Source organism: Pleurodeles waltl, chromosome 6, assembly GCF_031143425.1.
Source record: "Pleurodeles waltl isolate 20211129_DDA chromosome 6, aPleWal1.hap1.20221129, whole genome shotgun sequence".
In the NCBI taxonomy this organism is placed as follows: domain Eukaryota; kingdom Metazoa; phylum Chordata; class Amphibia; order Caudata; family Salamandridae; genus Pleurodeles; species Pleurodeles waltl.
Window position 1 is genome coordinate 44358930 of NC_090445.1, and position 27022 is coordinate 44385951.

The 27022-nt window shown below is 47.7% G+C and overlaps 1 protein-coding gene across 1 annotated transcript in view; it reads left to right on the forward strand.

Annotated features, from left to right (window-relative positions):
• The window catches only part of LOC138299144 (complement factor B-like), a 212219-nt gene that overhangs the window by 5514 nt on the left and 179683 nt on the right, over positions 1-27022 (forward strand). The window contains exon 2 of the mRNA XM_069237203.1: positions 25599-25829. Within this exon, the coding sequence (XP_069093304.1) occupies positions 25599-25829 (231 nt within the window). The remainder of the gene's footprint in view (positions 1-25598; positions 25830-27022) is intronic.

Consider the following 27022-nt stretch of genomic DNA (forward strand, 5'->3'; position numbering starts at 1 on the left):
TCCACTCAATGCTACGTCACTCCACTCTATTCCACTCCACTCTATGACACTTTGCTCCACTCTTCGACATTGCACTCAATGACATTCCACTCTACACTACTCCACTCTATGCCACTCCAGTATTCTCCACTCTACAGCACTCTAGTCCACTCTATGCCCCTTCTCTCTATGGCCCTCCACTCTACTCCACGACATTCTACTCACTCCATGATATTCTATGCTACTCCATTCTACAACACTCTACTCCACTCCACAAGATCCCATGCCACTCCACTCAACTCCACAACAATTTACACTGCTGCACTCTACGGCACATTGCTCCACTCTATGCTTCTATACAACACTATTCAACTCCCTCTATGACACACTACTCCGCTCTATGCCACTACTCCACTCTACACCATTCTGCTCTACTCCACTCTATGTCACTCAACTCAACAACACTCTTTTCCACTCCACTCCAATCTCTGACACATGACTCCACTCTGCACTACGCCTCTACACGCTATTCAGCTCTACTCTATGACACTTTACTCCACTCTTTGCCCCTCCACAGTACTCCAAGATACTCCACTCTCTCCACGACACTCTATGCCACTCTGTTCTATGACTGTCCTCAACTTTGTGCCACTCCACTCTACGACAATCTACTCCACTCTACGCTACAACACTCTACTCCACTGTATGGAACTTCCTGTATGCCACTCCACACCACTTTACTCCACTGTAGGCAACTCCACTCTTCAACACTGTACTCCACGCCACTCCACAATACAACACCCTACTCCACTCTATGCAACTCCACTCTACCCCATTCTGCTCTACTCTGTGACATTCTACGCAACTCCCTCTATGCCACTCCATGTATTCTACTGTACGACACACTAATCCACTCTACTTCACACTACTGAACTCTGTGCCACCCCTCGTTACAATACGCTATGCCACTCCACTCTACTAAACCCTACTCCACTATGTGCCACTCTATTCTACAACACAGTATTCCACTCTGTGCCACTCCACTATACTCTGACAATCCACCCTACAACACTCTACTCCACCCTACACGACTCCCTCTGCGCCACTCCATGCCACTTTACTCCACTCCACGCAACTCCACTCTACTCCTACTCTGAAACACTCTACTCCACTCTACACCATACCACGCCACTCAGTGACATTGTTCTACAATAAACGTCTTCCACTTTATGACACTCTACTCCCTCCACAAAACTCTGTGCCACTCCATTCTATGACACTCTACACCACTCTATGCCAATCCACTCTACGAAAGCCTACTCCACTGTACTCTAGGACACTCTACTTCACTGTAGGCAACACCCTGCATGTAGATGTAGCGTGTGGATCCGGCATCAATGTAAAAACCACTCCAGATCTCCTGTACTTCACAGAGACCCCATTAATGGCTTCATCTACTTCTGGTTTCTGGGCTGAAATCAGTATTCAGCTTAGAGACTAAAGTGGTCTTTACGACCCTGGCAGTCATGAGACTGCTAGGGCCACGGTGGAGGTCGGACCGTTGCCAAAGCAGCGGTCTGGCCTCCACATTACAACCATGGCGGAGTCGCCATAGTCAGACCGCCGACACCGCCAGATTGCCGACAGCCTGGCGCTGCCCTGGGGATTACGAGTCCCCTTTCCGTCAGCCTTTGCATGGCGGTAGCCCCACCATGCAAAGGCTGACGGAAAGGGTGTGTTGGGGGCCCCCATGAGGGCCCATGCACTTCCCATGCATTTGGCATGGGCAGTGCAGGGGCCCCCATTGACAGCCCCATTGCATTTTTCATTGCCCGAATTACGGGCAGTGAAAAGCACGACGGGTGCTGTCGCACCTGACGCACCACCACATTGCCGCCAGCTCATTATGAGCCTGCGTCAATGTTTCCACCCGCCGGCCCAGCTGGGAACTCTTAATAGGGCCGGCGGTTGGAAGACTGGCGTGGCAGCCTTCCGTGCCAATGAGTTTGGCGGGTGGCCCCCACTCAAGTCAGCAACAATAATTCACTGAAACCAGTTTGGACAACAGGTGATCCCAGTCACCTGATCTGCCCAGCAACATCTCATCTTCACTTGGGATGCCTGGTATGTGGGTTGATAATGGAAAACCATTTGCACATTTGTTGCTTCTAACCCATAAAACCTTATAAAATGCTGCAAATGGCTTCTGAGTTTGAAGACAGCACACCTCTAATTCAGTCCTAGGATCCCACTAGTGCTTCTAGTTTGGAATAAGTAATGGCCTTCTGGAGTCAGTACCTTTTACATGTCTTAATGGCAACTTAAGCTTAGCCGTTCCAGCTGATAGAACGCAGTGTTCAAGACCTGGACGACGTAGCAGCACAGTGGCTCTGGCTTCTGAGGTAGACATGCAATTTAATGTCCTGAAGAAAGCAGGATGTGTCTTGATGTTGAGAGCAAGTACAAGGTCCAGATGGCTGAGACCCGCTTGAAGGATAAAGGGGAGAGATCCTGCCTAAAGAGCCTAAGGACCAGCAACTCAGCTGGCTATGGACAGACCCTGAGAAGCAAGACCGACATCTGCATCACAAGAGGGCTAAGGATGTGCCGAAGAGGCTGAGGACAGAGCCTTATGATGACCCCGTGGACCCTTCAACTTGTACTTATGGTCACTGGTTATGCTGTTCTGTAGTGAGCACCTTGACCTTTTACCCATTGGTCTCAGGGTATATGACATTATACCCAGTGGTTTCAGGGTAGACAGCATTAAGAGGGCTCTAGAACCCCATTACAAAGAAGCATGTATCACATGTGCCTGAGCCTGAGATGGCCTTCCTTTCACTCCATACCTACTTGTAGTGTAGGTATGCTTGTAATTTAATCAGGCACACTGGAAGCATCACAAGTTATTGTGATCAGAATATCCAGTGTCATCTTTGCCCTGATCTAGGGATCCCCCGTGTTCATAGTGGGAGCCTTGGGGCCCATGAAGGCCAGATTGAAGGAATATCCAGCCATTATTTTATGCAGGCGCCTGAAATTGAGACACAATGAGATCCCTTAATGTTCTCCGGAATACTTAGCACACTGATTTCGTTAAGAGCGAAAGATTCTCTCCTGACTGTGACTGGTAACCCATCACAGCATTGAAGCTTCTCTAAACTGGTATTTCATAACCCCCCCATTGACTAGGTGTAGGAAAATGGCCCTTGTTGCAGTTACCCCCTCCACCCCCCACTTTTTGCCTGATATTGATGCTGACTTGACTGAGAGTGTGCTGAAATCCTGCTAACCAGTCCCCAACACCAGTGTTCTTTCCCTAAAAATGTATCATTGTTTCCACAATTGGCACACCTCTGGCACACAGATAAGTCCCTTGTAAGCGGTACCAGTGGTACCAAGGGCCCTGTGACCAGAGAGGGTCCCCAAGGGCTGCATCATGTGTTATACCACCCTACAGGACCCCTCACCAAACACATACACACTGCCATTGCAGGTTGTGTGTGTTGGGGGAGAAAAAGGCAAAGTCGACATGGCATCCCTCTCAGGGTGTCATGCCCACAAAACACTGCCTGTGGCATAGTTAAGTCACCCCTCTAGGAGGGCTTACAGCCCTTAGGCAGGGTGCACTATACCACAGGTGAGGGCGTAGCTGCATGGTCAATATGCCCCTACAGTGGCTAAGTCCATTCTTAGACATTGTAAGCACAGTATGGCCATATTAAGTATATGGTCTGGGGGTTTGTCATTACGAACTCCACAGTTCCATAATGGCTTCACTGAGTGCTGGGAAGTTTGGTATCAAACTTCTCAGCACAATAAATCCACACTGATGCCAGTGTTGGATTTATTCTAAAAAGCACAAAGAGGGCATCTTAGAGATGCCCCCTGTATTTTACCCAATCTTCTAGTGTTGAACTGACTGGTCTGTGCCAGCCTGCCATTAGCACACACATTTCTGACCCCATGGGGTGAGAGCCTTTGTGGTCTCTGAGGCCAGAAACAAAGCCTGCTTTGGTGGAGGTGCTTCACACCTCCCCCCTGCAGGAACAGTAACACCTGGCAGAAACCTCAAAGGCTCCGGCCTCATGTTACAGTGCCGCAGGGAACTCCAGCTAGTGGAGATGCTCGCCCCCGGACAAAGCCCCACTTTTGGCGGCCAGTGTGGTGGGAAACTTAAGAAAAACAAGGAGGAGTGACCACTTCAGCTGGGACCACCCCTAAGGTGTCCAGAGCCGAAGTGACCCCCTCCCTGCAGAATCCTCCATCTTGATTTGGAGGACAGGGACCAATAGAGTTAGGTCTGTGTCCCCCTCCGCAAAGGGAGTGGACACAAGAAGGGTGTAGCCACCCTCAGGGACAGTATCCATTGGCTATTGCCCTCTGACCCCTGTAACGCCCCTAAATCTTGTATTTAACGGCTTCCCCGAACCCAGCTCACCAGATTCCTGGCCACTTGACAAGAAGAAGAAGGACTGCATAGCTGAAACCTCCAGCAGAGAAGAAGGAAGACGACAACTGATTTGGCCCCATCCCTACCGTCTCCTGCTTCAAAGAACCTGCAAAAGAACAGTGATGCAACCAGCTGGATCAGCGACCTCTGCCAAGCTCCAGAGGACTGCCCTGCACTCAAAAGGACCAAGAACTCCTGTGGACAGCGGCCCTGTCCAAGAACAAACAACAACTAAGGACTCCAGCCTCAGTCCGAATGCGTGAGCCCTGACCACTCTGCACCCGATGCCCACGGCCCGCGTCCAGGAGGCCCAACCAGCTAGAGAGGATCCCCAGGTGATTCTGAGCAAGTGCCCACCCTGGGTTCAACTCTCCACCCCTCCGCAATGACGCCTCAGAGGGAATCCCGAGGACCCCCCTGACCGAGAAAGCTCTGGGCGACGATATTCAACGCCTAAAGACACACTGCACCTGCAACCCCCAGGCCTTGGGGAACCCGACCTCCAGTGCAGCAACCTTCAGCAGGCGGCCCTCCTCCCTGTCCAGACTGTGGTTTGCCCGAGATGACCCTCTGGTACCTCGTCTGCAGCCTCTCAGTGACCCCCGGGCCCCCTAATAGAGAATCATCGGAGACCGGACATCTTGTTTGCACCCTGCAGTCGGCCCCCCCCAGTGCCGCTGAGGGTGTATGTTTGATGCCTACTTGTGGCCCCCTCAGTGCTCCTCTAAACCCCCCAGGTCTGCCCTCCAAGGACGCGGGTACTTACCTGCCTACAGATCTGAAACCAAGTGCCTCCAATCTCCATAGGAGCCCATGTTAATTTTGCCTACACTTTGACCTCTGCATCCGGCTGGCCCCGTGTTGCTGGTAGTAGGTGTTTGGGGTTACCTTGAACCCTAACCTGTGAACTTCCTAACCCCCGGAGACTGGAACTGTAAGTGTTGTGCTTACCTGCAAATCTATCTATCTTTTCCCAGGAAATGTTTCAGAAAATTGCTGTGTCAAGTTTTAAAATAGATTATTACCAATATTTCAAAAACTGTATAACTTATCGATTTCAAAGTACTGTTGATACATGTGTGAAATATGAATCTATTGAAGTACATACCTGCAACTTGAATCTTGTGGTTCTAAAAATAAATTAAAAAAAGATATGTTTGCTATATAAAAACCACTGGTCTTGAGTTAAGTCATTGAGTGTGGGCTTCCTCTGTTGCCTGTGTGTGTGTACAACAAATGCTTCGCACTACCCTCTGATAAGCCTAACTGCTCGACCACTGTACCACAAAAGAGAGCATTAGTATTATCTACTTTAGCCTTTGTTAAGCCTCTGGGGAACCCCTGGGCTCTGCACACTATGGGCCAGATGTAGGAAACAGTTTGTACGTCACAAACAGCGAATTTCGCTGTTTGCGACGTGCAAACTGCACTTTGTAATGCACAAAACCCGTTTAGCGATTCGGTAACCTGGTTACTGAATCGCAAAACGGGTTTGCGAGTCGCAATTAGGAAGGGGAGTCCCCTTCCTAATTGCGAGTCGCAGTGCAATGCCACATTGCTTTGTGACCACGAACGCGGTTGCAAACCAATCGCAGTTTGCACCCATTTGAAATGGGTGGTAACCCATGTGCAAAAGGGAAGGGGTCCCCATGGATCCCCTTCCCCTTTGTGAATGGAACTGCAAACATTTTTTCAGAGCATTCCTATGGACCACTGCCTGCTCAGAAAAAATGAAACGAAAACGTTAAAGTTTTCGTTTTAGTAATGCATCTTGTTTTCTTTTAAGGAAAACGGGCTGCATTACAAAAAAAAAAAGAAACTGCTTTATGAAAAAGCAGTCACAGACATGGTGGTCTTCTGTCCACAGCAGGCCACCATCCCTGTGAATGCCGCCACTCGCAAGGGGTCGCAAATTGCGACCCACCTCATTAATATTAAAGAGGTGGGCCTTTGAGATCCTCTTGCGAGTCGCAGATGGTGTCAGGGACACCATCCTACATTCCAGTCGCTCTGACTCGCTATTTGCAAGTTGCAAATTGGAATCTACCTACAACTGGCCCTAAATCTCATTTTGATATAGTATATACAGAGCAAGCTTCCTACACTAGGGATTCTGCGTAGCGTTCTATTGCTGCTCAGGAACTCTGTTTGCAGTATGGCTGGGATGCTAGGTCAGCTACCAGGGGGCAGATTTAAGAAAAGTGGCCCTGCACCCAGTGCACGGCCACTTTTCTTGCGCCCCTTAGCACACTTAGCGCCCCCTTAACACCACCATGTGTGCACCGTATGTAAGAAACGGCGCACCATGGTGGTAGTTAGGGAACTAGCATCAACATTTTTGACTCTAGTTCATAGCTTTGCAGGAGTAGCATCAAAAATGTTGACGCTAATCCTGCAAAGCCCAGTGAATGAATAATGGTGTGTGTCCCTTTAAAGCCTGCTCTGAGCAGGCGTTAAAAGTGCCAAAAAAATGATGCAAAGAAATCTCATAGATTTCTTTGCACCATTGTTTCGGCCCCCCCTAATGCAGGAACTCCCCCTTCGCTTAATTATGCATGGCGCATGCATGATGTAGCGCAAAGGGTTACAAGGTGGCACAGTGCATGCCTTGCAACATTTTTTTAATCTGGCGCGGCATTTTTGGCCATCTATCACCACATTAACATAAAAAAATGACTCTAATGTGTCGTTAGATGGTGCAAGGTGCTCTTAAATCTGCCCCTAGGTTTGTTGGGTGGTGGTACAGACATGCAGTCCTAGCTCAGACAAACCTTGCTATCCCCCTTAACCCTGGAGCTGCTGAGATACTAAGACATGGGCAGATGGATCAGAGTCCTGACAGAGTTTAGCATTCAGGTTGGCTCTTATATTCCTGATATAAAGCTGGCGAACGAAAGTTTGCTGTCATTTAAATCACACGACGCCTGAGAAATCCAATGTCTGACAAGTCTGATCTTTCCCCATATATTAAAATTGTTTACTTGTTAAGAGAATTATAGCGCCTTCCTGCTTAAGCACTGTGGTGACAATGCCACCTTTATCTCACACCCAGAAGGTGCTAAAGCCTTCCAGCTTTGTTATTGTGCATTGTTCTACCTTCCCAAACTTTCCTACAAATAAACACAGGCCTGTTGATTTCTTTGGACTATAGATCTGATTGGAGGTTTATTTCCTGTAGTGCTAGCACTGCATTATACTTTATCAGAATTTCAAAGCCATTGTCAGTTCTAGTAGTAAGGCTTGTTTGCTCGTCCTCACTATACTGGGAGATTCAAGTATAAAATGAGAGTCTTGTGTACTCAGTGTAATAGTACCAGAGGGCCTGGGACACCAGCGATGAACATCAATACAAACTACTGGCATCGCCCAATAACCACCGTCTGACTCAGGATCTTGAGAAGAGCCCGACTCCAGTTCCTTTCAGTTCAGTACTTTACACTACATGTCCACCACCTTCCATGGGACCATCCTTCTTGTGATTTTCTAGGATGAAGTCAGGTATTTCTTTTTCACAAATCCATGCCTCTTTCTTTTTAACGGTATACCTGAGGATTGTTTTCCCATTTTATTTGGAGTGTATGAGAAGCCTATTTTGCATCAATCCCCCCTTTCATCCAACTAACGCTTTTTGTATTGGATGGTCATCCAAGGCCAGTGTATTTTTGTTGCTTGTATTGGAAAGAAGATAAAGCAAGAGAAAAAATAAGAGAATGTAAGACTCTCTCCCTGTTTCTCTTGGTATCTATGTACTAACCACCTCTTAAACAGGCCAAGGTCCATTACAGAATGCATGGAAGAGTATTGCCTGCACTAATGGTAAGTTACTGCAGTTGGTGTTACTGTCCCACCAGTGACCGAGATATTAATACTCAAACGGCAGACACTGATTTTCAGTGCTTTAATACTGCTCTTCCACACCCTGCACTCGTAACCCAGTGCTACTGATGTTTTTTGGGGCATCGCATGTACATATAATAGTATTTATTTCTCTTCAGTGGGCCAGTCTTCTGCAGATTTACAGTCATGTTCAGGAAGTCCAAGGATCAAGTTCATTCACCATATACAAGTTCAGCCATGGGATAATCCGAATCCTGGCAGCGGGCTATAAAAGAGTGTGCGGTCTTCCAAGCCCTCGCAGGAGTAATGGAGATCCAAAGGTTGTGTATTACCATTGGAGGGACAGGGAGCAACAAGGACCAATTCAGCTCTGGAGCCCCTTGATCCCGAGAAATAAGCCTAAATCCCCCAATCTCATACAAGGTTATACTCCCTCCCTTCAAAGTACCAGAATTAGAAGGAGCAGAGACCCTGTTCAGGACCCACACTGAACCATATTGATGACGCTGGTGCTCTCAAGAACATAGCTATGATGAACCCTCCACCTACAAACAAGAAAATAAAATAAGAAAACCATGTGGCGATACAACCAAACTCAAGACTCTCCATTCCACATGCAGACTTACCACAACAGCTAAAGTGGCCTACTAGTAACCTACTGCAAATAAACCAACATAAGAAAAATCTTCTTGATAGCAAACATTACATTATCACTCATATCGATCCATCCACACTGGACTGGCGAATGCTTTTTTTATTCACTTGACGTCTATCAAACCACAAGAAATTCTTCCAGATAGTAGCCTCCAGATGTCAGAATCTACGAATCACCTTCTCTTGTGTCATCTTCAACCTCCATATAGAACCCTTTGGAGCTACATGCATGGACAAGAAATCAAAATTCTACAATGCACCCATGACACCAACATCTATCAGAAAGTTTCAGCTGCTAATTGCAACAAATAGGTACTGCCTTTCAGTAACTCAAAGCTAATTGTCAAGATCCCATATGAAATGAAACAAGACCATTACTGAATATCACTTGTCTGTAAGTACAAACAGTCATGTCCCGATCCAACACTAACTTTCAATATGAAGCTAGACGGATTCACACAGTTAGCTCACCAGTAAAGCCAAATCACTGGAATTCAAACAGCATGGACCTCGCTTGCACTCCAGAAAGTTGACAACAAACTCACAATCCAGACCTTGTCAGCAATGGCTTAGCTTCTCCACCAATCCCGTTGAAATCTGTCCTGCATGCCGACACCTGGTGGAGAACTGAACAAATTAGATCACATCACACCCACTTTGTACGACTTGCACGGTCTACATTGCAGACTTGTATCAATCAATCATATCACTTACAGCAGTTTTAAAACTGTAGGAAACAGCCCAGCAGAAACCTAGATGAAACCTGAACCAGTTAGTCCAACAACAGCAACACAATGAGCAATATCATCACCACTCTTGAAATCAAGAAGTACAATAAGTATTGTAAAATCCAATACCCTGGTATTGGTTGTCAATGCTTGCTTTATTTTGTCCTGGTTTTCCCAAAAATATTGTTTGATAAGCTCCCAAGCCTTCAGCAATATTTTTAAAAAGCATTGGCTTAAAGGAAAACAACTTTTCAGCCTCAAAAAACACGCACTGCTATAGTAGTCCCTGTTACTACAGTACCTGAAGGGAACTAGTTTGTGTATGGATGTGCTTCCAACGAAAGAGCAGAATTGCTGTCACTCAAAGTGAAGTTGGCCAATAGCTGAAGTGAGCTGACCCATTGCCCCAAGCTGTATACTGTAGAGGACAGATGAAAAATGTGAATGAGACAACAACAGACCAATAAATGAAGAGGGCAGACTGAAAGCCCCTATGTGTATATTACAAATATATTGTTAGTTAAATCATAAGGTCATGGATAACTACAGACCTAAAAAGGAGAAAACGAGAAGTCAAGCTCCCTATAAACCTAGGATCTGGAGGAACATTTCACCTCATACCAGTCATGCAATCGTAGTGGAAGAAGGGGTCCTGGGGGCTTTCACCCATTGTTCCAGGTAGAGTTCCTGCCTTTCAGCTATGAACAGTGTGAATGAGAGATGTGAGTCAGATATGTAGTCAGCATCCACTGAGTAGAATCATTGTCTTAAGGGCATTAGGGGGTGCATCAGCCAAAGGGCAAATGGCCAGACTGGAGGGCCGGTTTTGTTACGTTTGGTTGTTACTAGGGAACCGGTTTCGCAGCAGTGCTGAAATTTCAGCCTCCAGTAAGCATATTCCCCTCAATACTCACTTTCATTTCGAGCCTCCCAGTGTTTTGAAATATGCTACAGTTTTAAAAGCACCCACTGTAGAGCACCTTGAATATCCAGCAGTTTTTTTAAGCACAAAAAAAGTGTCAAGATATCTCTGGTGATTAATCTTCCAGCTGGAAAGAGATTGGCATTTTGTCTAGTAGCAGTTTTGACTCATCTAAGGTAGTGCAGTGGGTTAGTATGTCTGCTGCAAAGAACATGTACTACGCACCTCCCACAACTGTATTTTATGTGCATAGCCAGTGGGTTACTGCTTTTTTCACAGAGATCCTTTTATTACTGTGCAGTTCATAAGTTACAATCATAATCTAGCATAGTGAGCCATGAACTGCCATCATGCCTGCATGGTACAGGTTAGAAAGTTGTATTTTTCCCAGTCTTTCAGTGTCCTAATGTTGCTAAAAATGGTTTGTTTGGGTTAGAAATAAATCCTTTTTAGTGAAGCAGATTCTAACCACTGTGTTACATTTTGAATCCTGAGTCTGTGTTTCTCCAGACCAAGTATTCTTAAAAGTGCCTACCAGTATAGATGACGTGAATCCTACACCTCAGAGTCTCCTTTGACTTATGTAGCATCTTATTTTTTATACACTGATTATTAATTGTCTCTATCTGCGTGTGATGTAAAGTGCTCTATCACCCTACATTGGTATGAGAGACAATAATTTATAAGTTCACGTTCCCTCCAACCACTTTTTTCCAACCGTGGAAGAACTTCTACTTCTGCCCTTGTCAGGAGTAAATTTCCAACTTTCCTCAGTATGGGATAAGAATAGAGAAGTTGATGAAAATCCTTAAAACATGCAAGTTAGTAGGTTTGCACAGATTTGAAGGCATTCCAGCCATGGAACTATTGCTTACTGGTTCCTCCAGCCCCAGTATGCAGACCTCCGGAAAGGTGGTAAACCAGGGAAGTTGCTATAGTTGGGCTTGAAATCGCTAGTAGTCAAACCCTACTATAGAATTAGCCCTGGCATAATCAGAGAGGCTATTATCAGAGCTCTTACATAATGAGATTGCTGCCATAATTTGTCACCGCACTACATGGCACCAAAGGGACAAGTACATTTTGTAACAGGACAAGTAGGTTTAAGAGGCGACTGTCCCATAGACAAGTAGATATTTCATTAAATTCCACACCCCTGGGGATAAACACATTTCAGGAAGAGAAATGGGGCTGATAAGAGAATCATAAGAAGTAGGTCTGGAGGTCTGGGATTAACCTCTTGATGCTTCCCCCCCCCCATAAATTGTTTTATGGCCAGTCAGCTTCGAAGTTGTGGCTGTTGTGGGAATCCTCTTTCATGAAGGAAGACAAAAAGGAAAGTTTCCACTTCAAAAGAGGCACAACTTCAGCATAAAACTTCAAGCACCAAGACCCTAAATTACATTTGTTGTCTGGAAAAGGTCTATAGAAAGGAGAGGTTGAGTCCCCAAAAATGTGTAATTTGCCAAGCAAGCAGACGGGTTGTGCGAGAAGGGGAAGCTCTGCAAGAGTTCTGCCTGTGACAAGGACTGGGGGCCAAGGCCTGCTAGTCACATTGCTGGGTGAGGAGACATCACCCAGGGAAGCCAAGACCACCTGTACTAGAGCACCATCACCTGCCCGGTTGCTAAGACCAGTGTGCCCTTTGAGGTGGAGGAGAACTTTGAAGGGCACAAGGTCTCGTGGGAAGTCCTTCCCACAAGAATCCTTGAGTGAGGTGTGAGGAGCACATCGATCAGGTTGTTACTTGTGTTCTCGAGGGGGCCACTGTGATCTTGGCCACGTGAAGTGTGCTGTGCAGGAAGCACCAGGCCTGCACCGCCAGAGTGACCCCATATGCCAGTATGGGGCCACCGATTAACTGAATTGGGCCTGGAGAGTGAGACTTTTGTCCATCATGTTTAGGGTGAATGCACCAAAGACATTGTGCCGATATTGAGTAATGCCCCAAACCTGTATGCCTAAAGGGGCTTCCGGTATCACTGTGTCCAACTGTTCGGGTCGTGGCCTGGATGAGAGGATTACTGCTGTGACCAGTGGGTCTAGCCCACCAACTGCACCTGACTGTTTCCTTGAAGATCACAGGACACCGCTGAGGAGTTTGTACCCTTGCTGGAGCTCCAGTCAGGAGCCAGAGAATTTGCCTTTTGTTAGGGGAAGAGCAACTTACATTTTGTGCCCGCTGACACAAAATAGACGCTTGATTGGAGAATGGCCAGCTCATCTTAAAGAGTGCAAAAACACATTAGTAGTAGCCTCACAAATGAATCAACTGTGCGCCTTTCTTTTATCAACATGGCCGCCGCTCTTTATGAAACATGAAGTGCAGCAGCCGTGAAGCAGGTGCCGTGCTGATACCAGAAAGGTGCGCAGCTGCCATGCTTAAAAAATGAAGTGATGCAGGAGTAGGTGAGGGCAGAGAAGGTGAGATGGACGAATGCTCCATTAAGATGCAAGCAGCTACGGGTGCCGAAGCTAGACACAGGCAAGCATGCACACAAGCAGAAGAGAAATAAAAAATAGTCCCCCAAACAACAGATAAACAACCAAAGAGTAATGATACAGTAACGAAAAGGAGGCACAAAGACAAGGATTGACCACTAGTAAAAAATAATTTTTAAAGACCACTGACACGACAAATGAAAATCAGTGGGCGGAGTTGAACCCTACAAAGCATATACCACAGGTCACTCGGCGACAGAGCAAGCCCTGTCTAGGCTCCACCTAAAAATAAAGACAGACATCGCTTGAGGTTAGAGGGTCACCCTTGCACTGCTTTCTGAGGAGAGGGGTGCTGCATGGTTTTGCCCAGTCACTATACCCAGTAAGTTTGAGGGTTGGTCAATGATGCCAGTGCTCATGGTATAACATTCATGATTTGTATAAAAAACAATAGGGCATATATTTTGTGACTGAAAGGGCTTCAAAGAGAAAAAATATATTTTTCAGTAGGAGACGGGCATCTTCTGATCTGTATAGATTGTTGGGTGACAGGGAACACGTGATGATCGATACCTGTGTGGTACTGGCTGCAAAAAGAAAGCACTGTATTAATGGCAATTGGGCACTGTAGCTGACTTTGCCGTGAGGTGGCAGGATATTGAGAAAATAGTTGTAAGAGAGTCTCTGGACGAAACACTGTCCCTAATTTCAGTGATTCCACTTAAACATGATTCCACCTCGTTTAAATAGTCCATTCAATCCTGCATTGCACTTCTATTCACTAATCCAGTTTTTTTTACTGTAGCGTTATTGTTAAAACTTAGCTGTCCTTCATCACATTCCTTCTATCCCGCCCCATTTAAGGATCTTGTGCGCTCCTTACCTTTAATGTGTGAGTTTATCCACACTCAGTATCCTCTCCTGACACCCTATCAAGGTGCGCCATGAGAAACTATATTCACATCTCTCCTCCCTATCTCCTGTATAGCCTTAGTTAATCTGCCCTTTAATCCTCAACCTTCCATGCCCCCTTTTCTTTGGTTGTTGAAGTCTGATATGTCATCTTCACATTCCTTCAGTAGTCTCTAGCTCTACTTGAATCACAGTCTTCTATGCTCCATTTCTTCCCATTACACACTCACATTACTAATTCAAGTCTCTGTGTCAATGCTTCTTTCTTTGTTTTTTGTTGTGGATAAAATCCTATACAAATGTGAAATGTAATCACCGGTTCAATGTACTGTGATGTTTGGAACGAGCTGAAAAGGTACATTGCCCCTCTCTGGAAAGAAAGGCATAATTAGGCATGTTCTTTGTTTATATAGCATACTTCGTAGGGTTGAATAGGAAGACAGGTGGCTGGTTGTGAAACTTTAATTGAACCCAATCTCCTGGTTCCTTCCTTGTAAATTCTATTCATCTTTGCCAATTTAGTGCTACCACGAAATATGATAATGCCAAAACTTTTGGGAAAAAGACTGAGTGCTGAGTTAGTTATGATTTGCATGTTCTTAAGGTAACAAAATAACTAACTATGGTACAACAGCATATCTACCTAAACTTGCAGATCTGGCCAAAGCCAGTAGAAATGCATTATGACTTAGAATTTGCTTAGAACCATATGGTCCAGCTCTGAGATCTAGTGACCTTCCATTATTTGCAAATATCCAGTACTTAGTCCAGTATCCTTCACTGTAACAACTTTGCCCAAATCAACATAGATCTCTACTTTTTACTCTAATACAACTTCTGCATTTGAGGTCCTATCTTTTATATTGTCACCTGCAAATGAGCAAATATTGTACAGTGTATTTACATTTTAAGAGCTTTTTACGTTTGTATTGATGATATTTTTGTCCTTGTACTGTTGAAGTTGTCATGAGCTAAATCATGTGGGTTCTAAACTTAAAGGTTGATGTGTGTTGTATTGTTGATCTCAGTTGAGATCAGTATTGCAATAGTTGCAATAAACTGTGATGTTTCCAGTAGACAGATCTTCCATTTCAATAACATGGAAGGTGCCATATTTAATATTTAATAATTAACTGCATCCCACTTTCCAAATAATAAAGTAGAGAAATCAAATTCTAAAAGTTCTTGGTTACATCTTTAAGGCTGGACTCTGACATCAAAGGTTTTTACCGTTAACGCCCCTCACATTAAGTAGTCGGTAAATGCGTATGAAAATTAGGTTAGGTTACTGGTTGAGGGGGGTGAACCCTGTTCATCCAGCAACCACAGTCCTTGTTAGGGTGAAGACACAAGCAACCCAAAATTAACCTGTGCTCAACCCTCTGGTTGCTTGCCACAGAGAAGTCTGCCCAAAGTAGAGGCAATGCGTAAAGTATTTATGCCTCACTTCAAACAGCAATAAAGTGAAAAACAAAACACAAGAAAAATCCCAAACCAATTTAGAAAAATAGAATACATTTTAAGAAATAATTGAAGACCAAAATAATAAAAATCCAGTCAGTAAAACTGGAGACATGCACTCCTAAATATTTAAGTGAAAATAGTGCCAAAAAGCACTGTGGATATCTGGTCATGCTAGATCGGGACAAAGTCACAAGTTTAGTCCGACCACGATGGAGTGCAGGCCAGCTGCAGGGACCAGTTAGGCCAGCTGAGCAAGTGTACCTTAAATCCTGGTTGTGTAGAGTTGCTGAGCCCCGCGTCAAGGATGCGTCATGCAGCAGAGACATGCAAGGTCCTGGTCGAAGTTGTGTCGCACAGTGTCAGTTCCGAGGAGCTGCAAGGCTGCGATGTGAGGTCCTGCATCATCATCAAGGAGGTCATTGATAAAGGGGCTTCCGATGCGAAGTCTTGCTTCAAGGATGTGTCACTCTCGTCACAATGGATGCTTCCTGCTGGTTCAGAAGAAGCTGCGGGGCTTGCAATCCTACTGCGTCATCGAGGCCGTCGACAGGAGGCTTGTGATGCGAGAGCCTGCATTGGGAATGTGTGGAGAAGTGGGGCTGTGGGCTGCGAGGGTGATACAAAGTCCTGGCGCTGGGAATTTCCACCCAGCAGAGGTGATTCATCGGTTCTGCTTGGGGATCCACCGCGCAGCAGAGAATATGCGTCTGTTCTGCTGGGACAACAGATGGGCTGGCTGAGTACTTTCACACCTACGTCCAAGGGTCCTGGACTGGGGTAGCATCACTTGAGGGGGTAGGACTCACAGATGGCAGAGTCAAGATTTCACAAGCTTCTAACCAGGATGCCAGTCACCAAGCCCTTGGAGTCACTCTGGAGTCCTGGGTTCAGAGATGCAGGTCTAGTTCTTCTCACTCAGAGAAGAGGGTAGCAGGTCAACACGTCAGGGCAGCAGTCCTTCAGAGCAGCAGTGCAGCGGTGGAAGTCCTTTCTGACAGAGTCCACAGGTCCAGAAGTGTACTGAAGAGTTGGTGTCTGAGGTCCAATATTTTTACCGGGTGCCCACTTTGAAGTGGAAGAAGTTTCCAGGGGATTCCACCCTTCAAAGGTGCTTGGAATTTCCAGCCTCCCTGCCCTGGCCCCAGGTTGTCTTGGGTCACCATAGACTAGTGCCCAACCCCTTTGTAACAGTGCTCAGACATGGCCTTTGTGGTGTGCAAGAGTGGTAGGTGACAGCTTCTCCCCCTCATTAACTCAGAGCTACCCATCATGCCAACACCTTGCTTCCATTTGTCTCACCGCCTGGGAGCAATACACAAAAAACAACTGCCAATTACATCAAGTCATGGAATCCAGAATACATGCATCAGACACCAAATGGTTGAAACAAGAAAATGGCATCTTTCTAAAAGTTGCATTTTCAGAATTGTGATTAAAAATCCAACTTCACCATTGAAGAGGGCTTCTAATTACAATTCTTCAGACACCAAGCTCAAGTTGTCTACCTGCTCCCAGTTGGAAGTTACAACTTATTAAATGTAATGAGGTAACTCAGTGTTATCTAATGGGATAAGTAGGCCTTGCAGGTGTGAAAAACAAATTAAGAAGTTATTCACTACCAGACATATAAAACTTACAAGAACATGTCCAATGTTTTTAATATGTTGCACCCTGCCCTGTGGGCTGCATAGGGTGTACCTTAAGGGTGGCTTATATGTGTCAAAAAGCAAGGTTTGTACCTGGTCAGAAGTTATCTTGCCAAGTCGAAATGGCAGTTTAAACTTCACACACAGGCTGCAATGGCAAGGCACAAGGCATGTTTAAAGGCTACTTAAGTAGGAGGCATAATCAGTGCTGCACACACACTAGTAGCATTTCATTTGTAGGCCCTGGGCCCATGTGGTATCAGTCTACTAGGGACTTACATCTAAATTAAATGTGCCAGGTACAAGCAGATTCACAAGCACTTTGGCACTGGTTAGCAGTGGGAAAGTGTGCAAAGTCCTGAGGCCAGTAAAAATGATATTAGTAAAAATAGGAGGGTGAAGGCAAAGGGTTTGAAGGATGACCACTCTGAAAGGTATAATATGTTTTTTCTAGTAAAAGCATTAATTGGACTCACCACTTGGGGGATATTTACAAACTGTAGAGCTCAAGGGGTTAGGAGGGACCGTTTCTGATCTGGAAAATCTTTAAGACATTTATAATAAAAACAAATCTTGGACATTTATAGATTCATAGGACCCTCTCACTGTCACAGTATGAAGGTCAATAATATCGACATGCCAACTGCCAGCATATTGTCAACAGAAGCATACATTGGCAAATGTAGATTTACTATTCCTACTCCATGTCAACCTGCCTTGAAAATATGTTGGTAATCAATCTAGTGCAGTGGTTCCCAACCTTTTGATTTCTGTGGACCCCCACTTTTTTTTTTTTTTAAATATATTTTTATTAACAATTCGCCGTTTATATCACATAATTACATTGTTGGGAACATCTTATACTTGTTATGTATATTATTTAAACGGATACAACATTTTACCTGTGCTTATAACTATCTTGTGTCATGGTATAACGCTCTCCCAGGACTTTATCAGTCTTTATTATCTGCTGGCTTTATGGCCCTGATGTGTTTTTCCATGGATGTCTGGTTCCTTGTCGCTCTGTGTTACCCATTTGTTTTCCATGCACACATAACAGCTCCAACTTAACACTAAACTATATACACACTTGATGGCTTTTTGTGGGTGGAATTAGTGTGGGGTGGCGAGGGTAATACCCTGAGGGAGTTTTACTTGGGGGAACTGCCAACCTTTCTCATGTATTTTTCTACTGCTCTCTGCTTGCAATTGTACTCATCTCCGGGCTGTTCCCTGTGGTTTGTTATAGGGTGACTGCGTTCTGTACTATTTTTTCCATTGATGTTTTCCACATTCTCATTAGTGGTATTGTTGGGGGAATCCCCTAACTGCTTTCTGTATTCACTCAGATTTCTGCTTCTGTTGGTGTTGTGTTGGGAATTAGTGGTCTTTCTCATGTGGCAACCCAGCTCATCATTAGTTCTTCCCACCCTGGGGCCATGGGAGTCTGCCTGACCCCTTTTGCCTCTTCAGTCTTTAAAACCTGTAATTCCGCCCCGGCCCACCTCGTGACGTCGCTTTTCCATTCAGCCAGTGAGGGATGGTTAGAAGCCTTCCAACCCTTCATGATTAATCTCTTGTAGAGGGCTAGGGCGAGATCCAGGAAGCAACCCCCAATCTTCCCCTGCGGCGTATTCGTCCCTAGACCCAAAAGACAGACATCGGGGGTAAACGGCAGTACCGTGTCATATAATCCTGACATGTGCTCTATAACTGCCTTCCAGCCCAACTGTAATACTTCGCATTTCCACATCATGTGGTCAAAGTCTGCCTCGCAGCTGCCACATCTGGGGCAAGTCCTGGGGGACCCCCCATATATGCGGAACAGTCGGTGAGGGGTAAGATATGTTCTATGCAAGTAGTTATATTGGATATATTGTAACCGGGTATTACGTGAGATCCTCCAGGGATAAGCCAGAGCTCTGTTCCAGTCTGTCTCTGTTAGCTCATGCCCGATTATTTTCTCCCACCTCTCCCTTAGCGCGCGCATTGGATCTAATGCTGCTTCTATTTGGGCTCGGTATATTTTCGTAATCAAGTGGGACTCTTCCCCCGAAGTTAGCAGGAGGTGTAATACTCCGTGAACTCTGGGTTCCGCATTAATCGTATCCCAGTGGCCCTTCAGAGTGTGCACTAGTCTCCTGTACATAAGAAATTTACCTTGAGGGATCCCCTTTCCCACCAATTCAGTGAAGCTCTGTAGCTTACCTTCCATAAAGAGTTCCCCCACCGTCGTAACTCCTGCGTCTGTCCATGCGCCCACCTCTCGTCCCCCAGGTCTGGTTCCCATCGGCTCCACCGCTAAGACCGAAAGTGGCAGCGCCGGAGAGTAGGGTGGACCAACTCCAGTCCTACTCATACACCTTTTCCAGCACGCTGACGCCGTGCTAGTCATTAAGTTGTCCCCGAGGGGGGGGATTTTCTTTCCTATCATACGTGCTATTATTCGGACTACTTCCAATGCGCCATGGGAGTTAAATAGGTCCCACTGCCCCCTACCCACCATCCAGCCTGCCACCCACTGCAGTTGGGATGCCAAGTAATATGCCTAAAAGTCAGGAGCCCCCAGGCCCCCCACTTGCGTCGGTCTGCACATAGTCGACAGTGCTGTGCGCCTACGCCCCTCATCCCATATCAATTCCCGAAGCAGAGCGTTCAATTCACGAAACCATGCAGGGGGGACCCATAACGGGTCCGTCTCTTAAGTACACCAAAATGTCGTCTGCGTATAGGGAGATAATATGCTCGTCTGAGCCCCAGTTAATTCCTTTACCGACTCCATCCTGACGCAGTTTGGCCGCTAGGGGTTCAATTGCCAGTGCAAATAGCAGTGGGGATAGGGACATCCCTGCCTGGTTCCTCGATATACCGGGTATGTATTAGATATTGTTCTGCCTGTCTTCACCCTAGCTAGCGGGGAGGCATATAGTAGGTCCACCCATTTTACCCAGTTTTCTCCTAGTCCCATCTCTAGCATCACAGCCCTAAGGTAGTCCCACCTGATCGAGTCGAAGGCCTTTTTGAAGTCTACTGCTAAAAAGGCCCCTGTGGGTGGTTTCTCTGCTGCTGGCATGTGTAAAATAGCAAAGATCCGCCTCAAGTTCAACGATGTGCTGCGGCCTGGAACGAAACCATTTTGGTCTGCGTGCACTAGTGTGGTCATTCGGGGGAGTAATCTGTTAGCCATGATCTTACTGAGGATCTTAAAATCGCTGTTCAGCATTGATAATGGGCGGAAATCGGTCACCGGTGCCTCCCTGTTTTTTGTTTTGGGTAGCGGCACAACCAAGGCCTCACGCAGTGTGCCTGGTAGTTCTCCTCGGCACAAAGCCTCCGCGTATACCTCAGCCAGCTGGGGCACTACCAATGTCCTATATTTTTTGTAAAAGTCCATTGGAAGGCCATCGGTACCAGGGGTCTTTCCGGGAGCTAATTGTAATATGGCCTCGCTTATCTCCTCCGCTGTTACCGGACCCCCTAGGCTATCTCTCCCTTCTGGGTCCAAGGCCGGGAGGGTGATCTGCCGCAGGAAATCCCGAAAGGCTTCAACCTCTAGGTCCTGGGGTTTCCTATACAAGTGCATATAATATCCCCTAAAAGTTTCATTAATTGGGCCTGGGCTGCGCCTGCAAATTCCCTCTTTGTCTCGTACACTTGTGATGGGTTCTCCCCCTCTGCCCGGGCGTACCAGCCAGGCTAGCAGCCTCCCTGACCTACCCTCCTCTGATTGTACTGATGTTAGGTATTTTTGTGCGCTATGGCACCTAAGCTGTGCCTCGATCTGGGAGTGTTCCCTACGGGCAAGTTTATATTCCTCGTTCTCTTGGGCTCCAGTATACCGTCTCACTTCCCATTCGTGTATTTTCTTCTCTAAGGAGGTCAATTCCCTTTCAAGTGTGCGTTTCAACCCCACTGACTGACCCAGGCAGAAACCCTTCGTCACCACTTTGAGCGTTTCCCACTCTGTGGCCTTAGATGCAGTAGATCCGCTATTAATCTTGATGTGTTCTGTCAAGTGGAGACGAAGGGCCTCCCTATACGCCTGATCCTCTAGCGCAGCGGGGGACAGTCTCCACAACGGTATCGGGGGCCTGTCCCCCAGAATACTTAGTGTCACCAGCAAGGGGTTATGGTCTGATAGTGTGCGGCCAAGGTACTCTGCATGGGTCACATAACACGCCAGGCCCGTGGTGCATGTTATTCTATCAATTCTTGTGTACAGTCGGTGCAGGCCTGAATAATAAGAGTAATCGCTATCTCTTGGGTGTTGTTCCCGCCAGACATCCACAAGCCCCCAGGAGTCCAACCATTCACAGAGCTTTTTGGCTGTTCTAGTGGACACTGCGCCCTGCAGCAGCGGCGTCGATCTATCCATGTTAATGTCCAGTATTGCCTTGAAGTCCCCCCCCACTAGCAATTCTCCTGCGCATTGACGGGTGAGGTGGCTCGATAACTTGGTCAGGAAGGGGACCTGGTCCTGATTGGGAGCATAAATGTAACTCATGACAACTGGGATACCATGCAGTCTCCCTTCTAACACCACAAACCTGCCCTCTCGGTCTATGTTGGATGAGTCTATTATCAGTGGGACCCCGGCCCTGACCCATATCAATGCTCCCCTCGCATAAGCTGAGTACTCTGTGGCAAACACCTGTCCCCTCCATCTGCGTCTCAGTTTCTCAACCTCCCCTGCTATCAAGTGAGTTTCTTGCAGCATTGCCACCTGCACCCCTCTTCTCTTCAAGTAGGTGAGGACTCTGTGTCTTATAGCAGGTGTGCTCATCCCCCTGACATTCCATGTTAAGAGATTATGGTGGTCATTCTAACTTTGGCGGGCGGCAGAGGCCGCCCGCCAAAGTTCCCCCGGCAGAATACCGCTGGCGGTCAAATGACCGCCGCAGTAATTCTGAGTTTCCCAATGGGCGGGCGGGCGACCGCCAAAAGGCCTCCCGCCCGCCCAGCGGGAAACCCCCTTCCACGAGGATGCCGGCTCCGAATGGAGCCGGCGGAGTTGAAGGGGTGCGACGGGTGCAGTTGCACCCGTCGCGATTTTCAGTGCCTGCTATGCAGACACTGAAAATCTTTGTGGGGCCCTGTTAGGGGGCCCCTGCAGTGCCCATGCCATGGCCCACGACACCCGTTCCCGGTCAAAACCGCCAGAACCAGGCTGGCGGGAAGGGGGTCGGAATCCCCATGGAGGATTCCTCAGGCCAGGGGAAAACCGGTGGGAAACCGGCGGTTTCCCTTTTCTGACCGCGGCTTTACCGCCGCGGTCAGAATTGGCCTGGATGCACCGCCAGCCTGTTGGCGGTGCATCCGCGGTCCCCGGCCCTGGCGGTCTATGACCACCAGGGTCGGAATGACCCCCTATATTCTGCCATCTTAATAACGTAATTTTATAATAGCGTCCTTGGCTCCACCCAGTTACCGCTCTATTCCTGCCCATGTTCAAACATTTACTACTATCGTGTTTCGCCACCCACATAGCCAAGTTAACTGATAACTGTAAAACCCAACTCCCCCACCCCAGGGCGCCTACTAACCTGCAGGTAGCCCAGAAAATCACGCAACAGTGCAACTTGTTCAAACATATAGCTACAGTTCCCGCCAGGCTAGTTAGACCAGCGAGGTACTGGTTCGGGGGGCGGTCAAGTCTGGAGGGGCCGCACGTTCTTTTGTTGTGCCGTGTCGCCAGGTCCACTTGTATAATGCTTAACCAAGCTCATCAGCAGTCCGCGGTGTCACCCTGGGAGCACGTGTCGAGCAGGTCGAGTCCCCAGCCGAAGACACCACTGTATCATCTGAGTCCTCTCCTGAGCCCCCCGGGGGGGAGGCTCCACCACCAACCCGGGCCGCAGCCTCCAGAGCCGCTCTCTTGTCTTTTTCCTTTTGTGTTTGTGTTGGCGCTAGCCTCGGACGGTTCCCAGGTCGCCACGTCTCACGAGCACGGCGATTCCGGCCCGCAGCCGCTCCCTCACCGACGGGCCTCCCCCCCTGGAGCCCCCGCTTCTCAAGCCATTCCCATGCCTCCTCTGGCGTTTGGAAGAAAGTGGTTTTCTCATCCAGTATCACTCTCAGTCTGGCCGGATACAACAATGAATATTGAATCCCTTCGTCTCTGAGGGCCCTTTTGACTGCTAGGAATGAGGTTCGCTTGTTTTGAACATCCAGAGTATAGTCCGGGAATAGCGTCACCTCCCCATTTGCTACCTTGAACGGGCCCATCTCTCTGGCCTTCTGAATGAGAGTGTCTCTGTCTCTGTCTTTGTAGTGCAGCAATTTGGCAATCACCACTCTGGGTGGCCTACCGGGGGCAAGAGGTCTTGAGGGCATTCGGTGTGCTCGTTCCAGCGTGTAAAAGGGCGTTAGGCATCCGGGCGCAACCGTTGTACTAAACCACTTCTCCAGGAAGTCCACCATGTTGGTCCCTTCGGCTCCCTCAGGAAGGCCCACCACACGCACATTGTTCCTTCTGTTTCTGCCCTCCGCGTCCTCGGCTCTTTGTTCTAGGCGTGTTACTCTAGCAGCCAGGGAAGTCACCTCAGCCGCAAGATCCTTCTGTTTCGGTCCAACAATTGCCAATGTAGATTCTGTTTCCTTGACCCTGTCCGCCAGTTTGTGGTGTTCTGCCCTTAGGAGGCCCACTTTGACCGCTACTTGATTGATGTCGTGTTGTAGCGTGGTCTTTGTGTCTTCGATCTCTCCTAGTATTCTGTCCATGGTTTCCTGGACGCTGGATTGCAGGAGGGGCTGTTCTTCCATTTCTTTGCGCGCTGGTGGGGATGCGGTGTCCATGATTTTCTTCTTGTGACGGGCCTTGGGGGGCATCGGCCGGGGCGGACGGGGAGGACTGCACCCCTAGGCGCAGGCCCGACCCTCTACTCAGGCTCACTTCTTCTCATGGTCTCGTGTCTCAGCAAGCGCGGGCTCGATCTTGGTCCCCAGACCGGCATCAGGATGGGCCCGTCGGCACAGTGCCAGAGAAGTCCGCCCCCTCTGCCCATCCACTGGGCCCCTTCTTCAGCCGCTCCGGTGATTGCCCCCAGGGGGTCTAAGCCTCTTGGCCCGCCGTTCTCCCTAGGCTGGGCAGTTTCCGTTTCCACATTTATTTTCTTTACTCTTTTTATTTCTGTTTTTGGGGTTCTGCCACTCCCCTTCTGTAGTGCCTTTTTACCATTTTTTTCGAGTTTTGCTTGTTCTCCGACAGCTGTTCCGCGTTGCCATCTGTTCTCCTCCTCACTTTTGAGGCCGTCTTCAGGGCCCAGTCCCCGTCGGGCAAGAGGGCGGCCCCGCGCCTCCCCTCCCCGGGCTCCTCTGGCTCCTTCCACCACTCTCAGGGCCGGGTGCCGCCCTATCCCGCCTCCACTCCTCCCGGGGGGGCCTCACAATTCCGGCCCCCCGCGCCCGGATTCGATCAGCCGGGGCCGCTCCATCGGCTCGCACCGGCCGAGCCGCGACCCCCTGCCTCACTCGAGGCCCCGGTTCAGTGCGGCAAGAAAGGCCGCAAGCCCGCCCCAGAGCCGACGGGCCGATCTCCGGCACACGCACGTCCCGGGTCAAGGACGATGTTCAGGCGGCCTCCGGGGTCCGTCTCCAGCCCCGCGGTCGTCTTCCGTTGCTGTGTCGCCCGGAGTTGGCACGCTTTTCTGCAAGAGTTTTAGCGGCCCCTCCGGAGCTCGGAGATCAAGCGTGCGCCATCTCCCGGCAGTTGGCCACGCCCCCGTGGACCCCCACTTTAACATTAATGGAACCCAGGGACCCCCACTGAATCATCATGGGAATCCGGGGACCCCCGCCTGAGTCATTACTGGAAGCTGGGGACCTAATTTGTCAATATTTGTCAATATTTTGTAATTTTCTAGGCTCTCGCGGACCCCCTGAGAAGGCTTCGCGGACCCCCAGGGGTCCCCGGACCACAGGTTGGGAACCACTGATCTAGTAGGTGTGCATTAATAGGGCACAGACATGAAAGGATGAAAGTTTGGCCAAAGCAATGAGGTCAATTAAAAGGGTAAGGTGATAACCTTATACAATTCTACCCCAGGTCCACTGTAACACAATCAAAAGATTGGCTGACAGCCAGAGGGCAGAGGCTTTTCCTTCTAGACATGATAGTATGTGTGCAAAGACATGAAACCTTAAAGGACTTTAGAGATCAGGTGAAAGTGTAGATTACCAAACACTGTAAAATTGCATTATGTCAATAGGAAGATACATGTTTACTGAAATAAATGTTTGACAGAAAAATATAAATTAAAAAACCTTTACTGAACTTATTTGATTCTGACCCATGTGTACAATCTTCACTGGTGTGTTTATGAAAATAGGCTTTCATTAGCATGTATCTGAGTACCTGATGTGTACATGGATAAACTTTAGATCTCACTTACAAGGATAACTAGTGACAACAAGCTGGGAATCAGGCAGACAGTGAGGACCTGGCTCCTCCTTACACAAGACTATTAGACTCCTCTTTGGCTTGAAGACCCATGTAATGAGTTTTTTCAACATTGGCCTCATTTCTCCAGCATTTGTACACTAACATGGTTTTACTTCCTCAGGGGCAGAAGGGCTTCCTACTAAAGCATGCAGCCTGACTGGCATTGAGATTAAAGGTGGCAACTTTACTGTATTCGTATCCCAGGGACCTAAGCATACCAAAAGGCTGAAGTACAACTGCCCAGAGGGGATGTATCCCTACCCTGTACTTAGCAGGATGTGCAGCAATGATGGCAAGTGGTCAACTATGAAATCTCCTAATGGGGAGACAGTCGAGAGAGCGATATGCAAAGGTAAATTCCAGCTGTGTTTTGTTGTTTTTCATGTAGGCCGGTTCATGCTCTGTTATTTGTTCTGTCATCTCAAATAATTTGCAGGGACTGTACTTTGCACCCCACCAACATCCTTCTCTTGCTACACTAAGGTTTATGGCTGTTCACTGATCAAACAATCATTCATGTGTCTTAAGGCTATCTTGAGGGGTTCCCATCTCTACAAGTATCCTGGATCTCTAACCTAATCTTGATGAAAAGAAATTCACCCACCACCTCCACAACCTTTAATCTTCTGAGTGGTAACATTGTTGCATCAGAAGATGAGTGTCATGAACACACTTCATGGCTATAGCAAGACAGAGATTGACACTACAGTAAAGATACAATAACACTAATGGCCTTTCACTAACCTTATGGCATTTTTTCCCACACAACACATGGTATTCGTAAAGTTAGTTGTGTGCCTTCTCATTAAAGGGTATATTTAAGAGCTGCTCCGGTGGTGCTATGCCCTTCACAGTATTTACTTAATGCCACCTTGTAAATACGGCCCCTTCACACACAGCACTTTGCGTGAAAGGGACGTGCAGTGGGTGTTGCTGTGGGTGTGCCACAGCAATACCCATTGCATTTTGATGCTGCCCCAGATTTACGAGTTTTCGTGAACCTGAGGCAGCGCCAAAAACCTCAGGGGTGGCGTTAGAAGGGCGCAACGAGGAGAAATGCTTTCATTTCTCCTCATTTTATGCTCTTTCTATGTTCTCTTTTGCTCTTTCTATGTGTTCTGCAGCACACATAGAAAGGGCAAATCGCCATTTAAGATTGTTTTTGTGCAGGAAGGTGTTCCTTTCTGCACAAAACCAATCTCCCCCTCAATGCAGCCATCCTTGCACAATGGTGCAAGGGTTGCTGCGTTGGCATACGGCAGCAAATTCAGTGCCGGGTAAACAGCGGTGAGCCGTATTCTATTAATACGGCGCATCCCTGCATTGTGAAACTGACGGTGCGCGCTGCTGCCAAATTTGGCGCAGCGACACGACTAGTCATTTTCCTATATATCTGGCCCTAAATCTCTCCAGATCACTCCCACTCCTACACTGCATTCTTTCCCTCAACCCCAAAGTCTCCCTCCCTTCAATGTGGCCCTTTAACAGTCGCCCACAGCCATCCCATCATTCGAGCACTACAGTGCTCTTTTGGACTATCTTCCA